This window comes from Sus scrofa, chromosome 7, assembly GCF_054392235.1.
Source record: "Sus scrofa isolate SSC_HxYL_T2T_F1_AM1 chromosome 7, Sscrofa_HxYL_maternal_Yorkshire_Landrace_v2.0, whole genome shotgun sequence".
Classification (NCBI taxonomy): domain Eukaryota; kingdom Metazoa; phylum Chordata; class Mammalia; order Artiodactyla; family Suidae; genus Sus; species Sus scrofa.
The window spans coordinates 95,947,952-95,973,034 of record NC_139389.1 but is presented as its reverse complement, the minus strand read 5'-3'; the positions used below and the strand labels follow the sequence as shown (position 1 = coordinate 95,973,034).

The following is a 25,083-nucleotide window of genomic DNA, read 5'->3' as shown; positions in this document are numbered from 1 at the left end:
AATTAATGGCCAGAAGTTAACTAAATCAAGTGCCTGATAAAACAAAGCTGTCGGCATTTGCCGTAGAGTTAAATGTAGCATAGGATTTTATAAGAACATTCAAGATGTTTAGGATACAATCGGTATTGCCATAGGAAGAACTGCAAAAGTCTCAAATCCCACGGGAAAAGACAGTTAACAGATGGCAATGATAAGATGGCTTTAAAGCAACTATTATACAAATGCTCAAGTGGAGTCCCTGTTGTGGCACAGTGGAAATGAGTTTGACTAAGAAGCATGAGGTTGCGAGTTCAATCCCTGGCCTTGCTCAGTGGGTTAGGGATCTGGTGTTGCCGTGAACTGTGGTGTAGGTTACCAACGAGGCTTGGATCTGGCGTTGCTGTGGCTCTGGCCTAGGCCGGCAGCAACAGCTCTGGTTGGACCCCTGGCCTGGGAGCCTCCATATGCCGCGGGTATGGCCCTAAAAGGACAAAAAAACAAAAAAAAACAAAAACAAAAACAAAAAAACTCAAATGAATAATCTTGAATCCTGAAATGGAGATTAGAATAGCAAGCATCAGTAAAGAATATGAAATATGAAGTAGAACCAAATCCAAATGGAAATTTTAGAAATAAAAAATACGGAATTCCTGTCATAGCACAGTGGAAACAAATCCGACTAGGAACCATGAGGTTGCAGGTTCGATCCCTGGCCTCGCTCAGTGGGTTTAGATCTGGCATTGCTGTGAGCTGTGGTGTAGGTTGTAGACACGGCTCGGATCTGGCATTGCTGTGGCTCTGGTGTAGGCTGGCAGCTACAGCTCCGATTCGACCCCTAGCCTGGGAATCTCCATATGCCACAGGTATGGTCCTAAAAGGACAAAAAGAGACACACACACAAAAAGAGAATTAAAGTATACAGTAGCCTCTCTGCTTTACCCAGCCCCCTCCCATCACCTCACTATATGGATTCAGTGACAGAATGAAGATGACAGAGGAAAGTATTAGTAAACTTGAAAATAAATCAGTGGAAATTATCCAGTGTGAAGAAAGAAGAGGAAGAAGATTCAAAAATATTGATGAGACCGTTGAACTGCTGGATGATAACAGAAAGGCATAATGTTTATATGATTGGAGACCTAAAGAAAAGAAGAAAGAATGTGTAGCTAAAAAAATAGTCCAAGAAATAATGGCTGAAAACTTTCCAAGTTTGGCAAAATTCCATAAGCTAATCTAATTCCAAATAAGTTAAATCCGAAGAAATATACATCTAGGCATGTCAGCTGCTGCAAACTAAACAGAAAGACAACATCTTAAAAGCAGCGAGAGAAAAGCGTTACCTGTAGAAGAATGATCCGAATAGCTGAGATTTCTCATCAGAAATCATGGAGGGCAGAAAGAAATGTCACATTATTTTTAAAGTGCTGAAATAAAAGTACAGAATCCAATAATCTAGTGAAAATGTCCTTGAAAGTGAAATGAAGATATTCTCAGATGAGAGTTAGCCAAGAGAATTTGGAGTTGACAGACCTGCTATAAAATAACTAGTTAAGGAAATTCCTTAGATAAATGGGAAATAGTACCAGAAGGAAATTTAATTTGGAATATCCAAAAAGAGGAAATATAAAATGTAACAGAAATCTCTTCTTGAATTATTAAAAAAAATGGTTCAAAAAAACATTGGGGGAGTTCCCTTCGTGGCGCAGTGGTTAACGAATCCGACTAGGAACCATGAGGTTGCGGGTTCAATCCCTGGCCTTGCTCAGTGGGTTAACGATCCGGCGTTGCCGTGAGCTGTGGTGTAGGTTGCAGACACGGCTCGGATCCCGCGTTGCTGTGGCTCTGGTGTAGGCCAGTGGCTACAGCTCCGATTTGACCCCTAGCCTGGGAACCTCCATATGCTGCGGGAGCGGCCCAAAGAAATAGCAAAAAGACCAAAAAAAAAAAAAAAAAAAAAAAAAAAAAAGAACATCTCCTCTGCTTTGGTGGACATGGGAATGCTTCCTAAAAAATAAAAAAAACCAAACAAACATTGGGGGTTCTCTTGTGTCGCAGCAGGTTAAAGATCCAGCATTGTCACAGCAAATGCTTGGTGCTTGCTTGGGGTGCTGCTTCCCTGGCCTGGGTACTTCCAGATGTTTGGGTACTGCTTCCCTGGCCTGGGAATGTCCAGATGCTGTGGGCATGGCCAAAATAAATGGTTCATCATTGAAATCAAAGTAAAACATTGTTTGATGGAAATTTTCATTGTATTTAGGTGTAATCTATAAGACAGACTATAACAAAGAGAGGATGAAGAAACCTATATGGTAGTTGGAAGGCAGAATGATCTTCTCCCTGCCCCCCACAAATATCCATATTCTAATCCCCAGTCCTGTGAATATGTTATAATAAATGGCAAAAAGAATTCTGTAGATGTGATTATGACTAAGCCTTGAGATGAGATGAATAAACTGTACTATCATTTATATCACATGAGTTCTTAAAAGCAGAAGAGGAAACCAGAAGAACGGATCAGAGAGATGCAGTATTGAGAAGGACTTCCCTGGCCGTTACTGGCTTTAAAGATGAAGAAGAGGCCCAAGGCATGTGGACAGTCTCTAGAAGTTACAAATGGCCCTTAGCTGACAGCCAGCCAGCAAGAAAATGAGAACTTTTTGGGTCCAGAATGACCAAAAAACAAATTTTCCTCTAGACCTTCTGGGAAATTTTGCAGCCTAATCAGCACATTGATTTTAACTTGATGAGATAGGTACCAGACTTCTGACTTCCTGAAATAAAAAAATAATAAATTTATCTTATTAAGCCACTAAATTTTTTGCTTACAGCAGCAATAGCAAATGCATGTGGTTTGGTTTCTCTATTCCAATTGGAAGGTTGAATTATTGATTCTAAGTAGGGGCTAAAAGAGTAACTCTGCAGGTTGTAATGCTTAGGTCAACCATTAAAAATTTACACAAAGAGATAGTCAAAAGGCGTAATTGATAAATTAAGATGGAATGCTGAAAAATGTTTAACCAAACCTAAGCAGTGCAGGAAAAGGGAACGAAAAGAACAAATAGCAGAGGAAACAGGAAACAATAAAATGCTGGACCTAAGTACAAACATATCAGTTATTACAGTAAATGTAAATGGTTTAAACAAACCAATAAAAAGATAGAGATTGTCATATTGGATTTTAACAGTAAGAAGATAACTGTTTTAGTTGTAAACATGTATGCAGATAACATAGACTTTCAAAATACAGAAGAAAAACTGATAAAATGAAAAGAAAAATAGACAAATTCACAATTATCGTTGAAAAAACAACATTCCTCTTTAATACAAGTAGTAAACAGAGTATGAAAGAACTAAACCATGAACCAACTAGATCTAATAGACATCTATATAATAATCTACTAGTGAAAATTAACTAACATTTTTATTTTTATTTATTTATTTTTGTCTTTTTGCCTTTTCTAGGCCACTCCTGTGGCACATGGAGGTTCCCAGGCTAGGGGTCCAATCGGAGCTGTAGCCACCTGCCTACACCAGAGACACAGCAACGTGGGATCTGAGCCACGTCTGTGACCTACACCACAGCTCACGGCAACACCGGATCCTTAATCCACTGAGCAAGGCCAGGGATCGAACCTGCAACCTCATGGTTCCTAGTCGGATTCGTTAACCACTGAGCCACAACGGGAACTCCAACTAACATATTTTTAAATGAAAGTAAAAACAATCCTTTTGCGTGTATATGCAGGTTAAGCTATAATATGTGAATTAAATAATGTATTTGTGCCTTGCTAGTGTGAAATAGGTGTATGTTTAGAATAGCATTTTTAAAAGCCGCAAAGAATTGTAAAATATTAAAAAGTTTTAAAGCCAGAGTGACCCAAGATGAAATGGTTGAAATAATAATTTTAAAACTGAGTAATATTGTATTAAAATTTGGCTCTGTATGAAACACTATTCTAAGCACTTTATATGGACTAATTTAGTCAGTCCTCACAAGAGCCCTATGAGGTAGTTATGGCTAAACTTATGAGTAAAATGGAAATAATTATGAGACACAGAGCTCTTAAGTAACTTGAGAGATCACAATTTGGCATTATGACAGCATTGTCAATAACAATAAGAAATACTTTTTCCTGACTGAATACTTTCTCTGCATCAGACACTGAAAACACTGGGACTTATACTTTATCTCATTGTGTCTGTCAGCTAGGTAATATTATCCCCATTGGATAGGGGAAAAAATTGAGGCTTAGGGTAATCGTTCATTTAAGTAGAATGTAAAAAAGTAGAATTCCAACCTGTGGAGTCTGTCTGGGACCCAAGGTCTTCATCTCTTCATTGCCTACAGAAGATAAAAAGTTCATCCTGGGATGCTGCTGTCATCAGGCAAGAGCTGTAGAAGCCCACAGACCAGACCTTCCAAAGGCAGTGACTTCTCAGTGGCTAGATATACTGTACTGGGTAGAAATGCATGGAATCCGTAGTTTTAGAAAATACTTTTTGTCATGGCTTTTGGTGTTTTGGGTCTTCAACCACATGTGGCACTATGAATACAGGGTGGTTTAGAGGGACTTGACCACACTGTGCTTTTTCGTACTGCAAAGATTTATTATGAGACACTTGACACATAGAAAAAGGGTTTTTTCCTACAGATTTGATTTTAATCTGATTCCTAATGACTCCACCCTATGGTATCTTAAATTCCTCCCTTTCTTTCATAGCATTTACCAGACTCTATCATATTTGTTTGTGAAGCATTCCTATCACTCACAGCCACCTGTTTGTAGGAAACGTTTTCTCTCAGTCTTTTCATTCTCAAGCTGGAGCTCTGAAAGTTGCTTTTCTTAAGATTTCCATTATAGAAGTTTTGCCAGTTCTTCTGCTCTAGACAGATCTCTCACTTTTATAAATGTTTTTCTCTCTAGCCACACTTAATACAAATTTTACAGATATTGGAGGGAATCCTGGTTAATATGAGCATGTGTTTATCTTTAAAAATGAATGCTTACCTCTGGAAAAAGAGGTGAGTTTAAAAGAGGATCAGAAAACTACAGGCTGCTGCCCTTTTTTTAAAGAAAAAATAATGTATATTTTTAATGGCTGCACCTGCACCTTATGGAAGTTCCTAGGCCAAGGACTGAACCCAAGCCACAGCTGTGACCTTGTACTGCAGCCATGGCAAGACTAGATCATTTAACCCAACTGTGCTGGGCCAGGAATCGAACCTGCACCTCTACAGTGAATGAGCTGCTGCAGTTGGGACTCTTATGCCACTGCACCACAGAGGGAACTCCTGCCCATTTTTTTATAAATAAAGTTTTATTGGAGCTCGGTCATACTCTTTCATTCAGGTATTATCTATGTCTCCTTTGTTGTCATAACAGAGTTGAGTGGTTTGACCCACTATCTGGCCCTCAAGTCTGCAATATTTACTGACTGGCATTTTACTGGAATCATTTGCTGATTCTGGGTTTGGAGACCATAAAAGGCTCTCCTTTTTATAGCAGATGCTGTTGTTTTTCTAGTAAATGTCTTTTGCCATGTTTTCTCTGGAGAGGAGATGAAAACGAGATCTTCCCTTTTTTCTTCCAAGGTTTATTAAGATATAATTGACAAATAAATATATATATTTAAGGTATATAATGTGGTCAAGTTAATATGCATATATATTAGGAGCACCACAGTCAAGTTATGGAACATCTCCATCACCTCGTGTGGTGCCATTTTTATGTGTGTATGTGGTGAGAACACCTAAGATCTACTCTCTTAGGAAATTTCAAGTATACGTGGTATTTATACAAATAAAGAGATGAGCGTTAGCAAGGCTACAGAGAATAGGGAACTCTTATACATTGTTGGTGATATAGTTATTATGGAAATTGGTATAGTTACTATTGGAAAACAGCGTGGAGGTTCCTTAAACTAAAAACAGAACTAAATCAGCTATCCCATTTCTGGGTGAATATTCAGAGGAATTGAAATCAGTATCTCCAAGAGATATCTGCATCCTTTGTTCACTATAGCATTATTCACTGGAGCCAAGATGTGAAGAAAACCTAAATGTCCATTGAGAGATGAAAGGACGAAAATGTGGTATCATATATATACAATGGAATACTATTTAGCCATCAAAAGAAGGGAATACTGCCATTTTCAGCAACAGGGATGAACCTGGAGAACATTATGCTGAGTGAAATAAGCCAGACACAGAAAGCAGTCTTTCTTATGAAGCATTTTTGTGTGTGAAGATTCATAGTTTCATTCATTGCTTTAACTTTTCTGTGACTACTCTGGTTAAAAAAAAAAATCTGAAAAATTCAGTTTCTTAAAAATGCTTTTGCTGGAGTTCCCATCATGGCTCAGCAGTAACGAACCTGACTAGTATCTAGGAGGAGTGTACGTTGCAGACGCAGCTTGGATCCCAAATTGCTGTGTGTGGAATAGACAAGCAGCTGCAGCTCTGATTTTCCCTCTAGTCTGGGAACTTCCATATGCCACAAATGTGGCCCTAAAAAGCAAAAGAAAAAAAAAAAAGCTCTTTCTGGTATTTGTAGATGCTACCGATGAGGTGTTCCAATCTTGATGGCTTAATAGGGAGTGTAAGATGCTTGAGTCATGTTTCCTACTTGGATATGCCCTGACACTACAGAGAAATTTCATGTTCTTTCTCCTTGTCTTCTGTTTCTTAGGCGGTCACTGACGTGTCTCATAGAGACACACTCTTTCCCAGAGTGTCTTCCTGGGTCTTCATGCAGCCATGGATCTGGACAAACCGTCTGTCTGGGGCTCATTAAAACAGCGGACCAGGCCTTTGTTAATCAACCTGAGCAAGAGGAAGGTGAAAAAGAACTCAAACAAACCCCTGGACTTAAGGGCCAGGCATTGTCTGGACCGCCGCCTTAGCCTCTCTGTCCCTGACCTCCTGGAGGCCGAGGCCTTGGCCCCGGAGGGGCGGCCATACTCCGGTCCCCAGTCATCCTACACCTCGGTGCCCAGCAGCCTGTCAACTGCAGGGATCTTCCCCAAAAGTAGTAGTAGCTCCTTGAAACAGTCTGAAGAAGAATTGGATTGGAGTCAGGAGGAAGCGGGCCACCACCATGTTGTGGAAACGGACTCTGAGGAGACCTACGTCTCGCCCGCCGAGGACAGGAGGGCGTCCAGCAATGGCATCTTTGATCTGTTCCAGAAAACCCCCCTTGGAGAGGATGGACCAGAAGAGTCAGAGGTGAGACCAGGGCTGGGCTCCTTCCTGTTTCTTGATCTTCTTTTCTTCTTTGTAAATGCATTCGGTACCCTTGGAAAATCTGGTTAGGATGTATTTTTGTGGTTAGCTTGGATGGAGAGGATGTCATTTACAGGAATTTAAATGAAGGTAATATTGATTGCACCCAGTGTTCCCGTTTGTTTTTGGGTTGACCTCTATGTATTTTAAAAGTTTTGCAAATAACCTTCCTAGAACACTTTAAGGCATTAAAAGCCCTTTTGGATGAGTTTTCTTTTTTACATCTCTTGGCAAAGAAATGAAGAGTGTAACTTTTCTTCTGACTTTTTGCTGAAGTGTATGTCTGTTTCTGTCTCTATCATTGCCAAATTCTTCCCACAGACAAAAACACATATTCCTATTCCTAAGAAAGATACGAATATACATCTCCCTTTGACTGCCAGACTGTTTGAACTTTTTCCTAGTTTACACATATGTGCCTATATGAGTGTCTGCTCTTGTGCACATGTGTGCACATTTACCTGGGGCAGACACTAAAGGAGACAAATTCTTATCAATTCAGTGATTTTTACAAAGCTTTAGCATTTCTATAAGGTAAAACAACCAAATATAATTATGAGAAAAATCTTATATTTCTAGGATGAATTTTTAATTATTAGATCAGCAAACTGATTTGGATAACCAATTAAATTAGTTCCCCATCCCCACCCCGCCCATCTGCAGCATGCAGAAGTTCCCAGGCCAGGGACCGAACCTGTGTCAGAGCAGTGACCTGAGCTGCTGTAGGGAGAACACCAGATCCTTAAACCCTGAGCCACCTGGGAACTCCTTAATCAGTTTTTTAAAAAAATCTTCAATTAATGGCACTGAAGTAGGTTTCATTGTTGAGGTAATGGTTTAATTTTTCTGTTTTCCAGATTATTGTTATAATTGCATAGAAAACTGGAATTCAACTAGGATTTTTGGTTTTACTTTTGAACCAAAACCTATTAATTATACCAAATATTTGGATTTCATTGGGGAATGGGGTTGTGCATACTTGAAGGCATATTCTTTTGGAAGCATTACTATGTTAAGACACCATTAGCTAGTAAAGACTTAACTAGTTAAGTCTAGTTAAGTCTAATGGTTTCATAATCATTAACATTTATGAAATCCTATTTATAATAATTTTTTATGATTTTTACTGTTATTTGTAAATTTGAAATATGTCTCCACTAACCAAAATATAAGATAAGTGAATTATTAAACACAGTTCCTAATTCATAATTAGGAGATAAACATATTAAACTATATACTAACATTAGTCTTTATCTTCTTGTTACTTATTAACTCACCAAAAATAATAGGTGGGCTTCTTGGCTTTGATAGGCTAACAAACTCAAATTAGAATGAGCTCTTTTAGTAAGTACCCATTGTGGCTCAGTGATAACAAGCCCTACTAGTATCCATGAGAACTTGGGTTCGATCCCTGGCCTCACTCAGTGGGTTAAAATATCTGGTGTTGCCATGAGCTTGCTGTGGCTGTGGTGTAGGCCAGCAGCTGTAGCTCCGATTCGACCCCTAGCCAGGAAACTTCCCTTTGTGGCAGGTTCAGCCCTAAAAAGAAAAAAAAAAACTTTTTAAAAAGTTCATGCCCCGTCGTGGCGCAGTGTTTAACGAATCCAACTAGGAACCATGAGGTTGCGGGTTCGGTCCCTGCCCTTGCTCAGTGGGTTAACTATCCAGTGTTGCCGTGAGCTGTGGTGTAGGTTGCAGATGCAGCTCGGATCCAGCGTTGCTGTGGCTCTGGCGTAAGCCGGTGGCTACAGCTCCGATTTGACCCCTAGCCTGGGAACCTCCATATGCAGCGGGAGCGGCCTAAAGAAATAGCAAAAAGACAAAAAAAAAAAAAAGTTCATGCTGTTAAGTTGTTTTGCTGACTATAAATATTTAATGCTGATTCTAACTCAGACACCATAAAGGTTCTGATTGGAAATAAGAGATGGATAATAACATGACCCTGCCTTCAAGTTATAATCTATTGGGATACAGCTTTGCAGCACCTTAAGTGTAGCATAAGAAGCAAATGGATATCAGGGCTGAGTGTGCAAAACATCCATGCCTTTCCTCCTGGCAGCTCAGTGGACAGAGGAGATCATATGGAGGACCAAGGGACATGTCATGTGTGAAGCAAAGTTCAAGCTGGCACAGAGGCTAAGTAGGATTTGACGGGTGAGGAAATATGACAAACACAGGCCTGAAGTGTGGATGGCAGCAGTCAAGGGTTTGGGCATTTTGCTTTGCCTGGAACAGAGGCTTGCAGAGCCTTCTGACACGATATGTGTCTGCAGCGGCCATGGGCTGTCCTGAGGGCTGGCCAGTGATGGCAGATGGATGGTTTGCAGATGGAGTCTTGGTAGTGGTTATTTTCTCTTCTCCGTCTCAATGCAGAAAAGCCTGCACTATGCAGCTCTTTAAGACTAGTTTATCCTGGGTAATTTAACTCAGCCATTCAAGAAAACAAACAATGGAAAAACTTTGTTCTTCAAGAAGAATCTTCTGATTCTCTTTTTCTGCCCTAAAAATAATTGACAAGAGACTGAGACTGAGTCTTCCTTCCATGGCCACCCCAGTGCCATTTATCAGCTCAGTGACCTGTTTGCAGAGGATGGAGAGACCGGGCTGCAGCTCATCAGACCCGTGGGATCACTTGTGGTCAGGTGCACTGTTCACCTACCCTCTCCTCCTCCTCCTCCTCCTGTATTGGGTGGGCTTCTCCCACTACCTGAGGATCCAGCTTATCTCACGATGCAGAAGTTAGCCACTCCTTTGGGGATCTTCTCCACTAGGCTCTGTTAATTTGGGAGTGGGAGTGACTGGGGGACTCTCGTCTCATTTGTCTTCATTTTCTCAGGCCAAGCTCTGGGCATGGTGTGCACTCAATCAGTATTTTTTTCATACAGAATTCAGTGATAGGAATGTGTGCATTCAGCTTCAGAGAACGTTTCTTACTGTCTTCATTGTGAGTTCTCCAGTTTATGATTTAAAGTCAGCCTTTATCTGGTTTTGTCAGAAAAAAAAATCATACTATAAATGAACGCTCTATGAGTAGTGTTGACTGAAAATATAGAGAACTTCAGACAGGTGTAGAGCCCCGCAGTCAAATGCTCACTTCAAATCTTAATTTATTCTCTATGGATTTTTAAAATGAATGGAAGTTCCACTGAATCCACAACATCTGTGAGTTTTGGAGTTGGTTTCTCCTTTTCTCAGATCTAGTTTATCTGTCTGTCCCTGTTATAGCAAACTGTGTTCTCTCCTTTTCATGAAATGGAGAGGAAATGAGGATGAAGGAAGGGGATGGCATGTGACAAGCCTTGTAGACCACAGGGACAAGCCGATGTCTGTCAAGTGTCCTTGGGGTATCTTATTTCATCTGTGACTTTTCAGATGAGTAAGGTACAGAACATCTGGGTCTGAGGCATCCATGGAGGTTTGTCTCCCCTGTTTAGTGTCTGATGCCAGCTTGGTGCCAGTGGGGTAGGACCCCAAATATCAGTATTGCCTGAATGTCCTGTGGTCACTTTCTAGTCATGCCAGTGTCAGCCAAAAAAAAAAAAAAAAGTGAGATGTTGGCTGACAGTTATGGGGGGTGGGGGCAGAATTTGAGACAAAGAAGAACATTAAGTGTGAGGGAAGAGGAAGAGAAAGAAGGCAAGAATGTAGAGTGGACCCAGGAATAGCCAGTGCAGGTGCTCTAGGCAGCCATAGAGCCACAGCAGGAGAGGTAGCTTTAAAGGATATACTAGTAGAAGGGGATTCTCCAGGCTTGTTCCTGAGTCCCAGATTCTGGATATCCCATAGAACCCTGGTCTCAACGAGTCTTCAGTAGAGTTCACTGTCTACCTAGAGCCCTCTGTCCCCCTATACAGACCATCTTTTCTTGGCATCATCACCATTATTCACCTCTTTGCTCAAGGGAAAAAAAAACTGTGTGTCATGGTAGGCTGTTTTACCTTCTTCACTTTTAATGTTCAGTGAAATCTTCATTTGTCCATGGTACATCTTACATCTGTGTCTTTCTTTCCTTTTTTCCTTCATTCCTTTCATCCATCGAGGCCCAGCCAACATTTTCCTCCTCAGTGGTGCTTTTTCCAACTCTGTCATCAGTTTGGTCACATTTGCAAGCTTCTCCACTTTTACTCTTGCTGAGCTCTAACTTCATTCTGTGTTCTGCAGAAGTCTGTAGAGAGAGAGGGATTAGAACAGGTAGAAGAGGTAGAGATGGGAGGGCATGCTGGTACTGGGCAAGGATGTCACTGGATGAGATCCTGGAAGGGTCATGAGCTCCAAGACCTGTTTTTTTTTTTTTTTTTTTTCTGCCTTTTGTCTTTTTAGGGCTGTACTTGCAGCATATGGAGGTTCCCAGGCTAGGGGTTGAATCTGAGCTGTAGCTGCCGGCCTACACCATAGCCACAGCAACGTGGGATCTGAGATGCATCTCTGACCTACACCACAGCTCACAGCAATACCGGATCCTTAACCCACTGAGCTAGGCCAGGGATCGAACTCACATCCTCATGCATACTAGCTCAGGTTTGTTAACCACTGAGCCATGACGGAAACTCCCAAGACCCGTATTAACTGTCTGGTTCTGAGGACAGACTCTTGATAATCAGATGATCCTGGGACTAAGCTACAAATGACTGTCACAACTAATTTGTTGTGAGAATTAAGCACTCACCATATAGATGCTAATGCTTTTTGCTATTAACAGCTCATACTTTCAGTGCTGTCAAGTTACTTTGGAAACCAGATTATAATCAATACCCACTTTATTAACTTACTGGGAGAAATAATTATTTCAGGGCCTGGCGATACTAGAAGAATCCATGTCAGGTGCATTAACTCCTTGAAGTCAGTTTACACAGAAGGCACATAGAATTGGGAGATTTTTATGTGACTGTGCATCTTTGCGTGGAGAGTGGGTAGGTGCCACCCTGAACCTCTGGCATTCGTCTGCTATGCCATCCATTTCACAGGAGGGATTGAGCTGCAAATGAGAACTTGACACACTCACACTTTGTTTGCCAGGACCACCCTGCATCCATCTCCACATGCCAACCTGCTTGGCCCACGAAGCCAACATTCTTTAAGTTCTGTAAGATAGGCTTCCTCCTCCTTCCATAGGATTCAAATGGGCAGGTCCAAACTTTTAGTAGGCTTCCTTGCAGGACCTGTCCCTTTTTTTGGTTGACACATTATTCCATTATTTGTATGTTATCCCTTTCAGCCAGGCTAATATCCTGTCCTGATTTCCCAGCAACCAGATTGTCTGCTGTTGGTGACTGTGTGTGTTCATCCTCTGCTGGATGAAAGGTGGTCTTATGGTTTTACTCCCATTGCTCTCATCACAGCGACTTGGGGCTTAGGAGGTGGTTAGTGCATCTCCCACTACTGGCAAACGCCACTACCATGTTGCATTTGGTTAGCTGTGTGGAATTCGGACTCTCCTTAGGTTGGAAGCTCCAAAAGAGCAGAGATGATGTTGTCGTCGTCTTCTCCCAGCCTTTCTGCAAACCTTGCTTATATGTAATATATTGACTCACTTTGTGTCTGAAGTTGACTGTGAGATGCTGTGGGGCCTTAAGAGGTGCAGCTTGGTTGGGGGAGGTGGTGATACGTGGAGGTCCTGAGTGGGTAGGTGAGTTCTGAAGGCATTCCTGGATGTCAGGTTCGATATGAAGAAGCTAAAATTAAGCAGACTCAGAGGGAGAGTAGCTTACTTTTTCTTCTTTTTCTTCTCATCTTGCATTTTACCCTTACTTCCTTCCCTTGTCTGTATTCCGCCCCCATCCCCTGACCCTGGTAGTCATATTACAAGGTGCTTTCTCATGCCTTGGAAAATTGGTTAAGTATTAGAGACTGCAGAGAGTTGCCTCTGGTTCTCACCCCCCCCCCCATATTGTTGATGGAATTGAGATTAGACTTGGGTACTGGAAAAAATGACCAACATTTCAAAGCTGTCTCTAGACTTGTGCTGGATAACCAACCAACTGAGGTGAGAGGGGAGCAGTCGCTCTGAGTATGTGGTCGGAAAGGCTTGAAGAGGATGCATTTTGAGGTTAAGACTCAGATAGATGGGAAGTGAATCTAAGTAATAAGGTTCCTGCCCATGAGGCTAGAAAAATAGGATGCTCTTAGCCTAGTATGTGGCAGTCACAAGTGCCCAACAAGGACTTACTGCTGTGATTACCAGCGTATTTATTAATGCTCTTATTTTTATTGTTACTTTTTTAGCCCGAAATCGAGGGCTGAGGAGGTTGGATGACTTGCCTAATGCTATCCAGCTCATAAGTGTCAGAGCCAAAATCCATGACTTTGAAACCAAGGCCTGTGCACTAAATTGTATGCACAATGGGTGTTGAGAAAAATACAGATCCTCAATTTGGGAGAACTCAGAACTGGCGCTCTGAAAAAAGTTGATCATCAAAGGAAACTGTTAATTTTTCTGTGGCCACCGTGCCCTTTTAAATGCAGGGGTAACTTTAATGGCTGAATGGGCTTAAGATCATGGTCTGTAGCTAATAATCCTGAATGGAAGGATTATTATCATCCCCCACCCCCCTTCCCTCTAATCCCACAAAGGAGTATGTCCTTTCCTGGCACTTCTTTTGACAGCTGGAGTTTGAAACAACTAGCTTTGGTGCTAGCTTATGTGGATGAGTTGAGTGGTTTAGAGAAGTATCTTATTGGGATAGTTCCAGAAACTGCTCGGCAACCACAGAGCTTCAGTTTAGTGACCACAGAGACGCAAAATGACAAACCACAGAGGAGAGGAAACAAGCTACAGCTCACAATTAAACAAATGTGTTGATTTCTCTACACTTCAGTGATGTGATCTTCACTATTTTTAATTTCAAAAATCATTACTCAGCATAACTGGTATTAGCGAGACAGGCATGTAAGCCATGTCTCAGGGTCCTTCATGGAATTGGCCCCTTTTTTTCCTTCCCCACCTCCCCCCCAGTCCTTCCCCATTTGTTGAGTACCTACCACGTGCTGATCCTGCTCTAAGGCACTAGGAACGCAGCAGGCAACAAAACAGACAGCAGTGCATTGCCTCATGGAAACCCTGTTCTCAATGGTGGCAAGTTACAGATGTATTCAGAAAGTGTTAGATTTAGTGGATAAAAATAAAGCAGAGGAGGGACTTAGGAGTGCTGGGGTGCAGGTGTTACCATTTTGAACACAGTTGTCAGGGAAGATCTCTTCTGAGAAGATAACATTTGCACAAAGACCTAGAGAAGACGAGGAAGCAAGTTGTGTGCATGTCTGGAGAAAAAAGATTTCTCAGGGAAAGAACAGCCAGCACACACATTCCCAGAGGTGGGGGTGTGTCTGCCGTGTTTCAGGAAGAGCAAGGAAGCTGCGTGACTAAAAGGATGGAGGAGGCGTCAGAGTTACCTCTGAGGCCGTATCATGTGGGCTTTGCCATCCTGCCTGGCAACACTGCTACCATAACAACACCTAGGGCACTGGATGAGTAGATGCAAAGGAACCCCGTGGGATTGGCGCTGTGTTGCTCACAGCCAGGGCAGCATGCATCAGTAGCATATAGGAGTTCCTGTGGTGGCTCAGGGGTTAAGAACCTGACTAGTATCCATGAGGATGCAGGTCTGATCCCTGGCCTCACTCAGTGGGCTCAGGGTCTGGTTGTAGATGCAGCTCAGTGGCTGTGGTGTAGGCCAGCAGCTGCAGCTCTGATTCGACCCCTAGCCTGGGAACTTCCATATGCCTCAGGTGCGGTCGTAAAGTAAAAAGAAAAAAAATAAAATGAAACTTAAAAAAAAAGTGTTTGTTATTCCTGCTGTAGACACTGGGGATAGCAGTTAAGTAGGGTTTTCTCAGATTGGAACTATGGAGGAAGTGGGCACAGGTTGATGAGTTGTGTGGAGGGGGGAGGAAGACGGGACCATCTCGAAATACACCTTGGTTGTGTATCTGTCATGATAGCAGTGTCGGCCGGAAGGTGTGCTCAGGATTAAGGCAGGGACTTGGCTTGCTGACCACCTTCACTGAATTGTTTTCTACAGTCTTCCCAAGCACAGCCAGTGTCTTCATAATAATACAAATAATAGAACAGCACCGCCAACCTAATAACACTCTGAGAGGTTATGTGTGAGTAACTCTGCTAAATGTGGTATAAATATCCTCTCATTGGACCACATCTGTTTGGCTCCCTCTTTATGCAAAGAGCCTTGTACAGTGTCTGGCCCAGAGAAAATACTCAGTAGATGCCTTGGAATGAATGCATCTTTCTCCTCACAACCTATAAGGTTCATGTCTTTCTTATCCCTTTTTAGAGATATGCCCCTGGTCATGAACTTTAAGTAAATTTTTCAAGGACACAAAGCTGGGAAGGGGGATTCAAATCCAGGTCTTTGTGACTCCAGAGCTTTGTCTGCGACTGTGCAGAGCTGCATGCCTTGAGGTCAGGTGAGGTGTTCTGACTTTGGATTCTTCTGGTTCGGAGTGCAGATGTGGTACAGTGAAGGGCGGGTAACCAGGACTCAGGTGAGAGACTTTCTCTCCTGCTTTTCTTTGGCCACCACTTAGCCCCTTAGCTCTGGCCCTCTATTTGTAAATTGGTAAATTGTAAATCACGAATGCAAGCCCTTCTTATAAGACTTTAATAATGGAACTTCTTATAATAAGAGTGTGTATTTGTCAGTTATAAAGTGGTCAGCAAAGTAAATGGGGGACCAGCATTCTTTTAAAGTATCCACTGTTAACAATCTTGAAAAAAATTATGGAAGGTTATGGGCAACTATTTCTGAATATGGTATTTATTATACCAACATTGACAGACTTTTTCTGTAAAGGGCCAGGTGATAAATAAGTCCAACTTTGTGAGCCACAGATCTCTTTCTGTTGCAACTACTCGACCCTGGTGTTGTAGCATGAAATTAGCCATAATGATATATAAATTTATACATACGTAGTATATGAAGGAATAGATGGGGCTGTGTTTCAGAGTTTAAACTTTATCTATAAAAACAAGCAGTGGGCTTTAATTTGCTGGTGTAGGTAGTGAACATACATAGACACATGTGCACACACTTACACATCTGACATATTTTGTATATTAGGTAGTGTTCCAGGGTAATCACTTTAAGAGAACAGTCTTGGAGTGGGGAAGAATAAGTGTGTATACCTTGATGGTATGTATGATCAATAACCTCCTAAAAAGATGTGTAAAAATTGAATATGAGTAGACTCAGCCACTGGGTAGACCTGGATTTTTCTGAACAGGGGTTCTAATTTTAACCTCTTTTTGCCATGTGGGTTGCTTTGATTCTGTCATTGTATTCCAACATCATTTAATGGTCTGTCTAAGCCACTGGATCCCCTTTGCTCTTTTTGCTACTTCCTTTGCCCCATTTGTGTTTGTGACTACTTCGATTCTAAATATCCATATTCTTTTTTTTTTTTTTTTCTTTTTGGCTAACCCATGGTGTACAGAGTTCCCAGGCCAGGGATTAGATCCAAGCTTCAGGTATAACAGCTGCAGCAACACTGGATCCTTTAACCCACTGTGCCAGGCCAGGGATTGAACCTGCATCCCAGGGCTGCAGAGATGCTGCCGATTCCATTGCGCCACAGCAGAAACTCCCATGTTTTGAATAATAGGTGTGGGTTAGATAATTAAATAAATGTGTATTACGTATATTGTTTGCTGTACTTGTGACTTGAACAGAGCATTTCTCAAAGACCATCCCAGTGATCTTCCCAGCCAGCATTTTACTCTTATTTAGCTTCCCTGGTTTGGGTTTATGTCTCCTGCCTCTGAAGTTTAAACAGCCAAGAGTTGTTTACATTGCTTTTTATTTGACTTCCTGTGTATTCTTCATGGTAAGATCCTTCAGCTAGCCATGTGGGAGGTAATATTTGTACAAGATCACATTTAGTGTACATAAGAGAAAATGTTTTTTCACATCAGTGTCTTGTTCTTAAGATTCTTGGTAGCTAGAGGAAATAATTCTTTTTTGAAAGAAAAAATTGACCCATTCTTTCTAATAGTTCCGCATTTTAAGAAATGTGCAGTCTTGCAGATTGAGAATTCTCATCTGAAGAGAATGCAAATTATGTATTACCTTCCCATAAACTTTACCTTAGTAAGATAAAATGGAAATATCAATGTACATTTGCTGTCATCACACACACACACACACACACACACACACACACACACACACACACACCACTTATCTGAAAGGTAATAGTGAGAGTTGTATGGCAGGTGCCTAGCCTCATGCCAAGATGTTAGTGCTGGATTTATGTGGGATGTTTGTATATAATTAGAGAGTTTTGTCATAGAAAGACTTCAGCATTGATGGTATTCAAAATTATTTGTCTTTTCCTGAGTATGTCCTTGGAAACATTTGTTTAAAATGGTTAAAGCCAGTGCTTAATGGATAAACAAACAATGTACACTCATAATGTTGGAATACTATTCAGCCATCTAAAAAAAGAGAACTGTTTATTCCGGAGCCAACTGAATGGATTTTAGAGGCACTGTGCCAAATGAAAGATGTCAGCCATTGTCAAAAATTTGCATGCTGTGTGATTCCCTTTATACAATATTCTGGAAAAACATCAAACCATAGGATGAGGACAGGTCAGTGACTGCCATGGCTTAGGGGTGAGGGAATGAGTTGAACACAGTGGGGTAGCAGGCAGAGGTTTTTTTGGGGAACAGTTCTGATTCTGCGTCCTAATGGTGGTGGTAGTTATACAAATATGTACATATGTTAAAAAGTGATAGCCCTGGACACACATGTAAAACGTCAATTTTCCTGTGTGTTAATTTTTTAAAAGTAAAGTGAAAAAGGAAAATTAGAGTGCTTGAATGTGTTTGTCGAGAACACGAAAAGAGTCATAGCATAGCAGATACCAGGGATTTCTGATGAGAAAACTACTAATTGTACTTTTTCAAATGAAAAACTCATGGATGTTGTTACCAGGGTTACAAAGAAGGTAACAAAAATGCAGCTTCTGCTCAGTGAATAACACCTTTAGCTCCATGCAGAGTGCAGGGGAATATTCAAAGTTATGTGTCCCCCAGCGGCTGTAACTCGGTCCTCCTGTGCTCATGGAGCCTTTCCGGTCGTCTTTATGGTGATCACTTTCCTTCCTTGGTGTGTATATACGATGTGTGACAGTTACGGGGGCTGTGGGAACCATAACTTTAAGTTCTGTGACTTTTCTGTGAGTAAAACCAGCCATAATGTTGAATTAATGTCATTCTTCACATTTAATTTCCATGTTGTTCTAAGTGGAAGACTTATCGCGTATTTGAATAAAAGCTCTGTGTTCCTTTTTGATAGCGTGTAAATGATGGGGGTGACGTGGGCTCATTTTGCCACTTAACGAATGTCATCATTAAGCACCCGGGAGGCGGACTTGGGGGAGTGTATGTGCGGGTCCGAGGGCTGATGCTTTTTAAACCCATCCATTCTTCTCTTAGAAAATGAAAGAAACTGGACCACCATGTTCCTGGGTTAATAAGTACATGCTTTAAACAGAAGTTCCGGTCCCAGCACTGGTAGTGTTGTGGAACTACCTTCAAACAGGATTGATTAAGTGGATCATTGATTCATTTCATAAAATGAGACACTAACAGAGGGTGTCTAGCTTCAGAGGACCAGACAGCAGATGTTCCCTGTTGGTTGTGCACGTGGAAGCCTGGTTCGGCTATTTTTGGTTTTGTAAATAGCCCAAAGAGGAATTGCTGAGCCTCCAGGAAATAATCGTGAGGAGTGTAATTGTGTGAGAGGCATGAAGAGAAATCTTTGATTGCCGTCATAAAGTATCAGTCTGTCCCTTGCCACTTAACCAGGGTGTCCTTTTATACATAACACAAGTAGGAGGCACCGACTGAGAAGCAGACGAGGAGGTGAGCAGCAGAGGCCCAGTTGCCTCCTTTCTTGTCTGCTGCCAGGTCAAGCCCACACTGAGAGTGAGGGCCCTTTGCTCAGCCAGGCAGTGATGGTCCTTCCAGAGCCAGGGGGACTCCAGTGGCTGAGTGCTGGGAAAGTGCTCAGAGACATGTCCAAGTGTCCAAAACCACCCTCGCTTCTGTATGAATTAATATGGATGGAGTGAAATGTATTCACAGTCAAGGGACATTAGACCTGGGACTGGAGATAGAGTCAGATGTGGTGTGAGAAGCACAGATGCAAACTCTAGGGCCTCTGTGCTCCCCAGTGAAAGCGCACCAGGCTCCACACTGACTTGCGATCAGGGCTCGTTTCTGCCTTGCTACAGTATTTCTTGATGTCACTGTGTGCAGAGGAGGTGGGAGCAGGAAGCCCCTGCTTGTTGGTAGTCTTTCATCATCCCTCTTAGGGCCTGGGAGAAATGCCCCCTGGCTCTGGAACCCAGGTTCCATTGCTGCCTGAGCTCCATTGAGAGAGAGAGAGAATCAGAGTCTTGGAAGGCAGCCTGCCTTGCATGCAGGCAGGATCTTTGAATTTGCCAGATAATCCCTGATTGTTGCTGTGGGTGGGAAGGACCAATGACCACAGGGCTGCTGGCACCCCCAGTGCTTCATGGTCAGCTAAGCAGTCTCTGCAGGCCTGCTGCCTGTGTCTGAATTTACTCATAACTTCAGAGTTACTCAGCCCTTTTTTTGGGATGGAGAAACATCACGTCTTCCCACAGGAAACCAGCCCTGGCTAATGTGTTGGGCAAACAGGAACATACTCCAAATGCTGGAAGACACGTGTTCATTTCCCTTCCCCTGTGCCTTTCCATGCTGGCCACCATCTTCACAGAACCTTCATAAGACTCTTGGAGCACCTCTGGATTTGTGCATATAAAACCTGATACAGTGCAGGTGTCTACTGCATCCCATACGACCTGCTGAACCATGCTCACGTCATTGGCCCATGGCATCATTTCCTGGGTGTCTGAGGTATATTCAGCGTAGGAGACATAGACACCTCCCATCTGAGATCATTTGTTGGGAATTTGCATTTCCTACTTTTTGGTTGGTTCTTGGACAGTTGCTAGACCCATGAGGTTAGGGTTGGAGGAAAGTCTTTCTGATCACATTTGAAAGGTATCCTACCTGAATGCTAAGCTTGGGGCTCCAGGACCTGATCTGCCCCTTTCTCCTTAATGGCTGGGGGCCAGGTCCCCATGGAGGGGCCTGGCAGGATAACTCTGCTGCTTCTACCTCCTCACTGGGACAAAGCTGCTGGCATGCTAAGGACTTGGATGAACTAGAGATGCCTTAGCAGCCCAGTGGGAGAACAGAATGGGCCTCATCCACACTTTGATCAGTGATTGAGATAGCAGAGGCTGCAGCCAGATGGACTCCAATGAGTCAACCTTTTACTGCCAAGAGTTGCCTCACACATTGGAAGGTGGTTCTCACATCTGAAACTGAGTATGCAAATGGCAGCCTCAAAGGAAAAGACCTGATAAAGGATATCCTGATGGGTTGGTATCCTTTTGCTTCTTTAAAGCAGTGTTCTTATTAATTTTTCTTCTTCTTTACAGAAGCTCTGTGGAAGCACTGATCTGAATGCTTCTCTGACATCTCAGCATTTTGAAGAGCAATCTGTGAGTGACAATCCTTCAAAACAGACAAACACTACAGTAAATACTGTAAATATTTCCTATCAAATATTTGGACTTGTGTTTTTTTTTTATCTCCTTTCTTTCTAAAGGATACTGAACTGTATCCACCCACAGAGAGGGGCCTTGCAAATTATAGCTGGAAAAGATGAATTCAGTGTCTATTGATTTGGCGGAGTGGGATAAGAGTCTTCTAAAAATACAGAGCCATGAAACTGAGTGAGATGGTACCGGAGACAAAGCCATTCTGAAGTGCTTTGAAATGTGGAGCTCGAAACTTTCAAAAGAAGGCTGTGGGGAGAGACTTAGCCACAAGATCAATTAATTGAAAGTCAAATAAGTGAACAATAAATCATTTTATCTGTACTCTCTTTTTCAAGAGAGATAATTTTGCACTTTTCAAAACTTTAATGGGATCCGTTGAATAAATATTTAAAAGTCGATTTGAATTGGATGTTATGGCCGGTAGGAGCTGATGCCTTCCTAGAGAGGGAAGTAATCTTGTGGGGGGTGGTGAGTCTGTGAGGTCAAGTGTGGGAAACACCATAATGGGGGCCAGGAAATGAAAGAAAACTAGGTGATAAGCTGGAGAGCACGGGGCAGAGAGGAAACGGGTTGCCTGTGGCCCCAGGGGAGGCACCTGCTAAAGAGTCCTGAACTGAAATGTTTCTATTGCATGTGGAGAAGTTGCATCAGAATTGAGGGGTTCAGTGGGGTGAGGGGAGAAAAAGGGGAGACATCACACAGCACCCAGGGGGGAGGATGCAGGTTCCTGGGAGCTAGCCCCACTACTGCACTTTTGCATGCTCAGGCCTCTCTGGGTTCTACAGGGAACTATGGGGCAGGAGTAGGACATGGGCGAGTCTAAAGGGATTTCAGATGTCGGCAGGCAGCTTATCTTCGTCTCCTTTGAGAGTTGATATTGTAAAGATCATTTCATGGATTCTGGTAGAATCCCACTGGGGAGGAGGACAAGAATGGGCTAACAGAACCATGTAGCCATGTCATCGACATGGGTGGGAGTTGGGGGATGACCCTTGAAGGTTTGCCTTTAACAGGGATCATCTTTTTCCAAGACAGTTGACTTCACTTCTTCTCCATCTGTGCAGACTCTCAGGGAAGCCGGTGATGGCTTGAGTCACCTGCCCAGCCCCTTTGCCTACCTCCTCACCATACACTTGAAGGAAGGCCGGAACCTGGTCATCCGGGATCGCTGCGGTAAGTGAGCCCTGGTGCCACTGTGCTCTTGGTAGCCTGCATGCTGCTTTCTCTCAACCCTCATGTCAACCTGGTCAGTCAACTTTTTCCATCTCCAACTGGTCCGTGGTAGCCTGGGGCTTGCATCTGAGCTTTCCCAGGTGTTGAGGTGTTTGCAGTAAATTATTTAAACATCTTGAATCTTACCATCCTTTTCTATTATTAAAGTAATAATAATCAAATATTAATAATCATAACAAGTTAATGTAGAAGGAAATAAGATTACTGTTAAGTGCATGGCTAGCATGCAGCAGCTACTAAAGAAAATGTTTCCTTGGAGTTTCTGCCATGGCTCAGCAGTAACAAACCTGACTAGTATCTGTGAGGATGTGAGGTTCGATCCCTGGCCTCACTCAGTGGGTTAAGGATCCAGCATTGCTATGAGCTGTGGTGTAGGTCACAGACACGGCTTGGATCCCATGTTGTTGTGGCTATGGTATAGGCTGCTGCAGGTGTGGCCCTAAAAAAAAAAAAAGAAAGAAAGTGTTTCTTTAACTATACTTCAATAAAACTTAAGTTTCCTTGATCCTAGTTTACTTATACATGAGAAATATGTGAATATATCCTTAGTCTAAGTTATCAAATGTACACGTAGGTGGAAATGCTATCTGAACTACCCTCTTTCCTGCCCTGAAATCCCACTGGATTCCCCTCCCTCTGGATAACATCTGTTATTTGCATGTAATTGATTTTTTAATCTTTGCTACTTATTTCTGTGCATTCACACACTCATTTCGTTGTTTTTCTTTTTTCTTTTTTTGCTTTTTAGGGCCACACCCAAGGCACATGGAGGTTCCCAGGCTAGGGGTCAATTTGGAGCTACAGCTGCCAGCCTATGCCACAGCAATGCGGGATCAGAGCCGCGTCTGTGATCTACACCATAGCTCACAGCAACGCTGGATCCTTAACTCACTGAGTGGAACCAGGGATCGAACCCACAACCTCATGGTCCCTAGTCGGATTCTCTTCTGCTGCGCCACAACAGGAACTCCCACACACGCATTTCTTAATTAAAATTATATTTTAATATCATTACTCTGCAATATTATTTTTTTTTGCTTTCTCAGCCATATAGATGATGCTGTGATGAACACCCTGTGTATATGGCTCCGTGCACAGATAAGAATATTTTATAGATAAAAATAGCCTATGTTTAAGAGAAGACAGTGGAGCCAGACTGCCTGGGTGCAAATCTTATTTTCTCCATTTATTGCTATTTGATTTAAGAAATGTTCTTGACCCCTCTGTGATTTAGATTCGTTGTCTGTAAAATGAGTTCAGTACTATGAACCTACCTTATAGCCTATTTGGAAATTAGGAAGATGGAAGATAGTGACTTATATAAAAGTCTTAAGGAGTTCTTGTCATGGCTCAGCGGTTAAGGAATCCAGCTAGCATTCCTGAGGATGCAGGTTCGATCCCTGGTCTTGCTCAGTGGGTTAAAGATCTGGTGTTGCCGTGAGCTGTGGTGTAGATTGCAGACACGGCTCAGATCCTGCATTGCTGTGGCTGTGGCATAGGCCAGAGGCTACAGCTCTGATTGGACCACTACTAGCCTAGTAACCCCGAATGCCATGGGTGTGGCCCTAAAAAAAGCCCCCTCCCCCCAAAAAAAAGAGTTAAAAAACTTAAAAACTATGTCGGGTTTCTACCACTGAATCAAAGTTAACCATTGTTGGCAGCTAAGGACGGAAACTAGAAATGCAATAACAAGATCCAGAAGATGCAGATTTTCAAACTTAAGAAATACTGGCAAACGGCCCCCTCTACTGTATGTACAAAGTATGTCCTCTCCTTGACCGTGGCTACATGTTCCCTACTTTGTCGCCATTGAATATTTACTTTTATCGCTCTTACTTTTGGGCAGTCTCTGAGGTCAGGTGTCCACGTGTCTTAAGTGGTACCTCATGGACTATGATGATGATGAACATGGCTGTTTGTAGTTCCTCTTCTGTGTATGTCTATCTGCATCCTTTGCCCAGTTTTCAGTTCCATTTTTCCTTCTCACTTTTTGTCCTTCTTGAAAATTTTCAGCTTTCATTCATTTGCTGTGTGTCACAAACACTTTGCTCCCCCATCTGTTGTTTATCCATTACTGTATGGTCTCATTTGTCCTTCAGAGGTTCTGCCTTTCATTGTAGGTAAACATATTTATTTTTCCTTGGTTGTACTTAAAATTTATTTTGTTTAGTAGGTGGGACCTTTTTCATCTAAAGCACTTTATGTCTTTTTCCAGGTCTTTGCTAATTTCTCCTGCTGGTTGCTTGCTACTCTGTTGTAGAACAACCAGGAAAGAGTCTCTTAGACCATTTCACCATTTCTTGGTCTTTTACCTTGTCTTCCTCATTCTGGCCATTGCTTTTCTTTCCAGGTAGAATTCCTCAGCTTGGGCTTCTAGCTCACTCATTTTCTTATCAGCTGTTATTACCATTGTGTTATTCTGTTCATCTTTTGTCTTTTTTTTTCCCCTTCATTTTTAGAACAGCTTATGCTTCTTTCATATGTGACTTGATGCCATTGATTTTGAAAACATTAAGTATACATTGAAAATCTTCTGTTTGGTACTTTCTCCTTTGGATATCTGTTTGTTGTGTTTGCCACTCATCTTTTTATTTCTGTGTCCCTGTTGCCACCTATGGATGCTGTTTTTGCTGACTGTGCCCTGCCTTCACTGAGCATGAAGAAGGTTGAGACATGCAGCCAGACAGGGAGAGCCAGGTGCTCAGGCTGGCTCCATCCCACCTCTCTCAGTTATCACCAACTCCCAATGATCCTCTGTTATGTAAAGCCTTCCTCTACGGCTTGCTGCCTGTGCTCACTGTTCCTGTTTGCAGTCAGCTGTCTTTGCTGGGCACTGCTCAGCACCAAAAGGAAAAGGCAGTGCTGGCCCATCCAGCTGCTCTAAGTGTGCTATGCCAACCAGTCACCCTGATTCTTGTTCTGGTTATCTTCTGCTTCCTGTATCTACTGCAGGATACAGGAAGCATCCCACGTTC

General features: G+C 42.4%; 1 protein-coding gene across 16 annotated transcripts in view; it reads left to right on the top strand.

Annotated features, from left to right (window-relative positions):
• Window positions 1-25,083, top strand: part of MCTP2 (multiple C2 and transmembrane domain containing 2) — a 237,545-nt gene that overhangs the window by 42,739 nt on the left and 169,723 nt on the right. For 6 of the 16 annotated variants that reach the window (XM_084967038.1, XM_021099366.2, XM_084967035.1 and 3 more), the window contains exons 2-4: window positions 6,669-7,204; window positions 20,753-20,815; window positions 21,940-22,048. Coding sequence is in view for 10 of the 16 variants with exons in the window: in XM_084967033.1 (XP_084823159.1) it covers window positions 6,737-7,204; window positions 20,753-20,815; window positions 21,940-22,048 (640 nt within the window). In the remaining 6 variants the exon portion in view is untranslated. Of the gene's footprint in view, window positions 1-6,668; window positions 7,205-20,752; window positions 20,861-21,939; window positions 22,049-25,083 lie in introns of all 16 variants that reach the window. The other 10 variants (XM_021099367.2, XM_084967034.1, XM_021099364.2 and 7 more) reach the window with 2 other exon arrangements.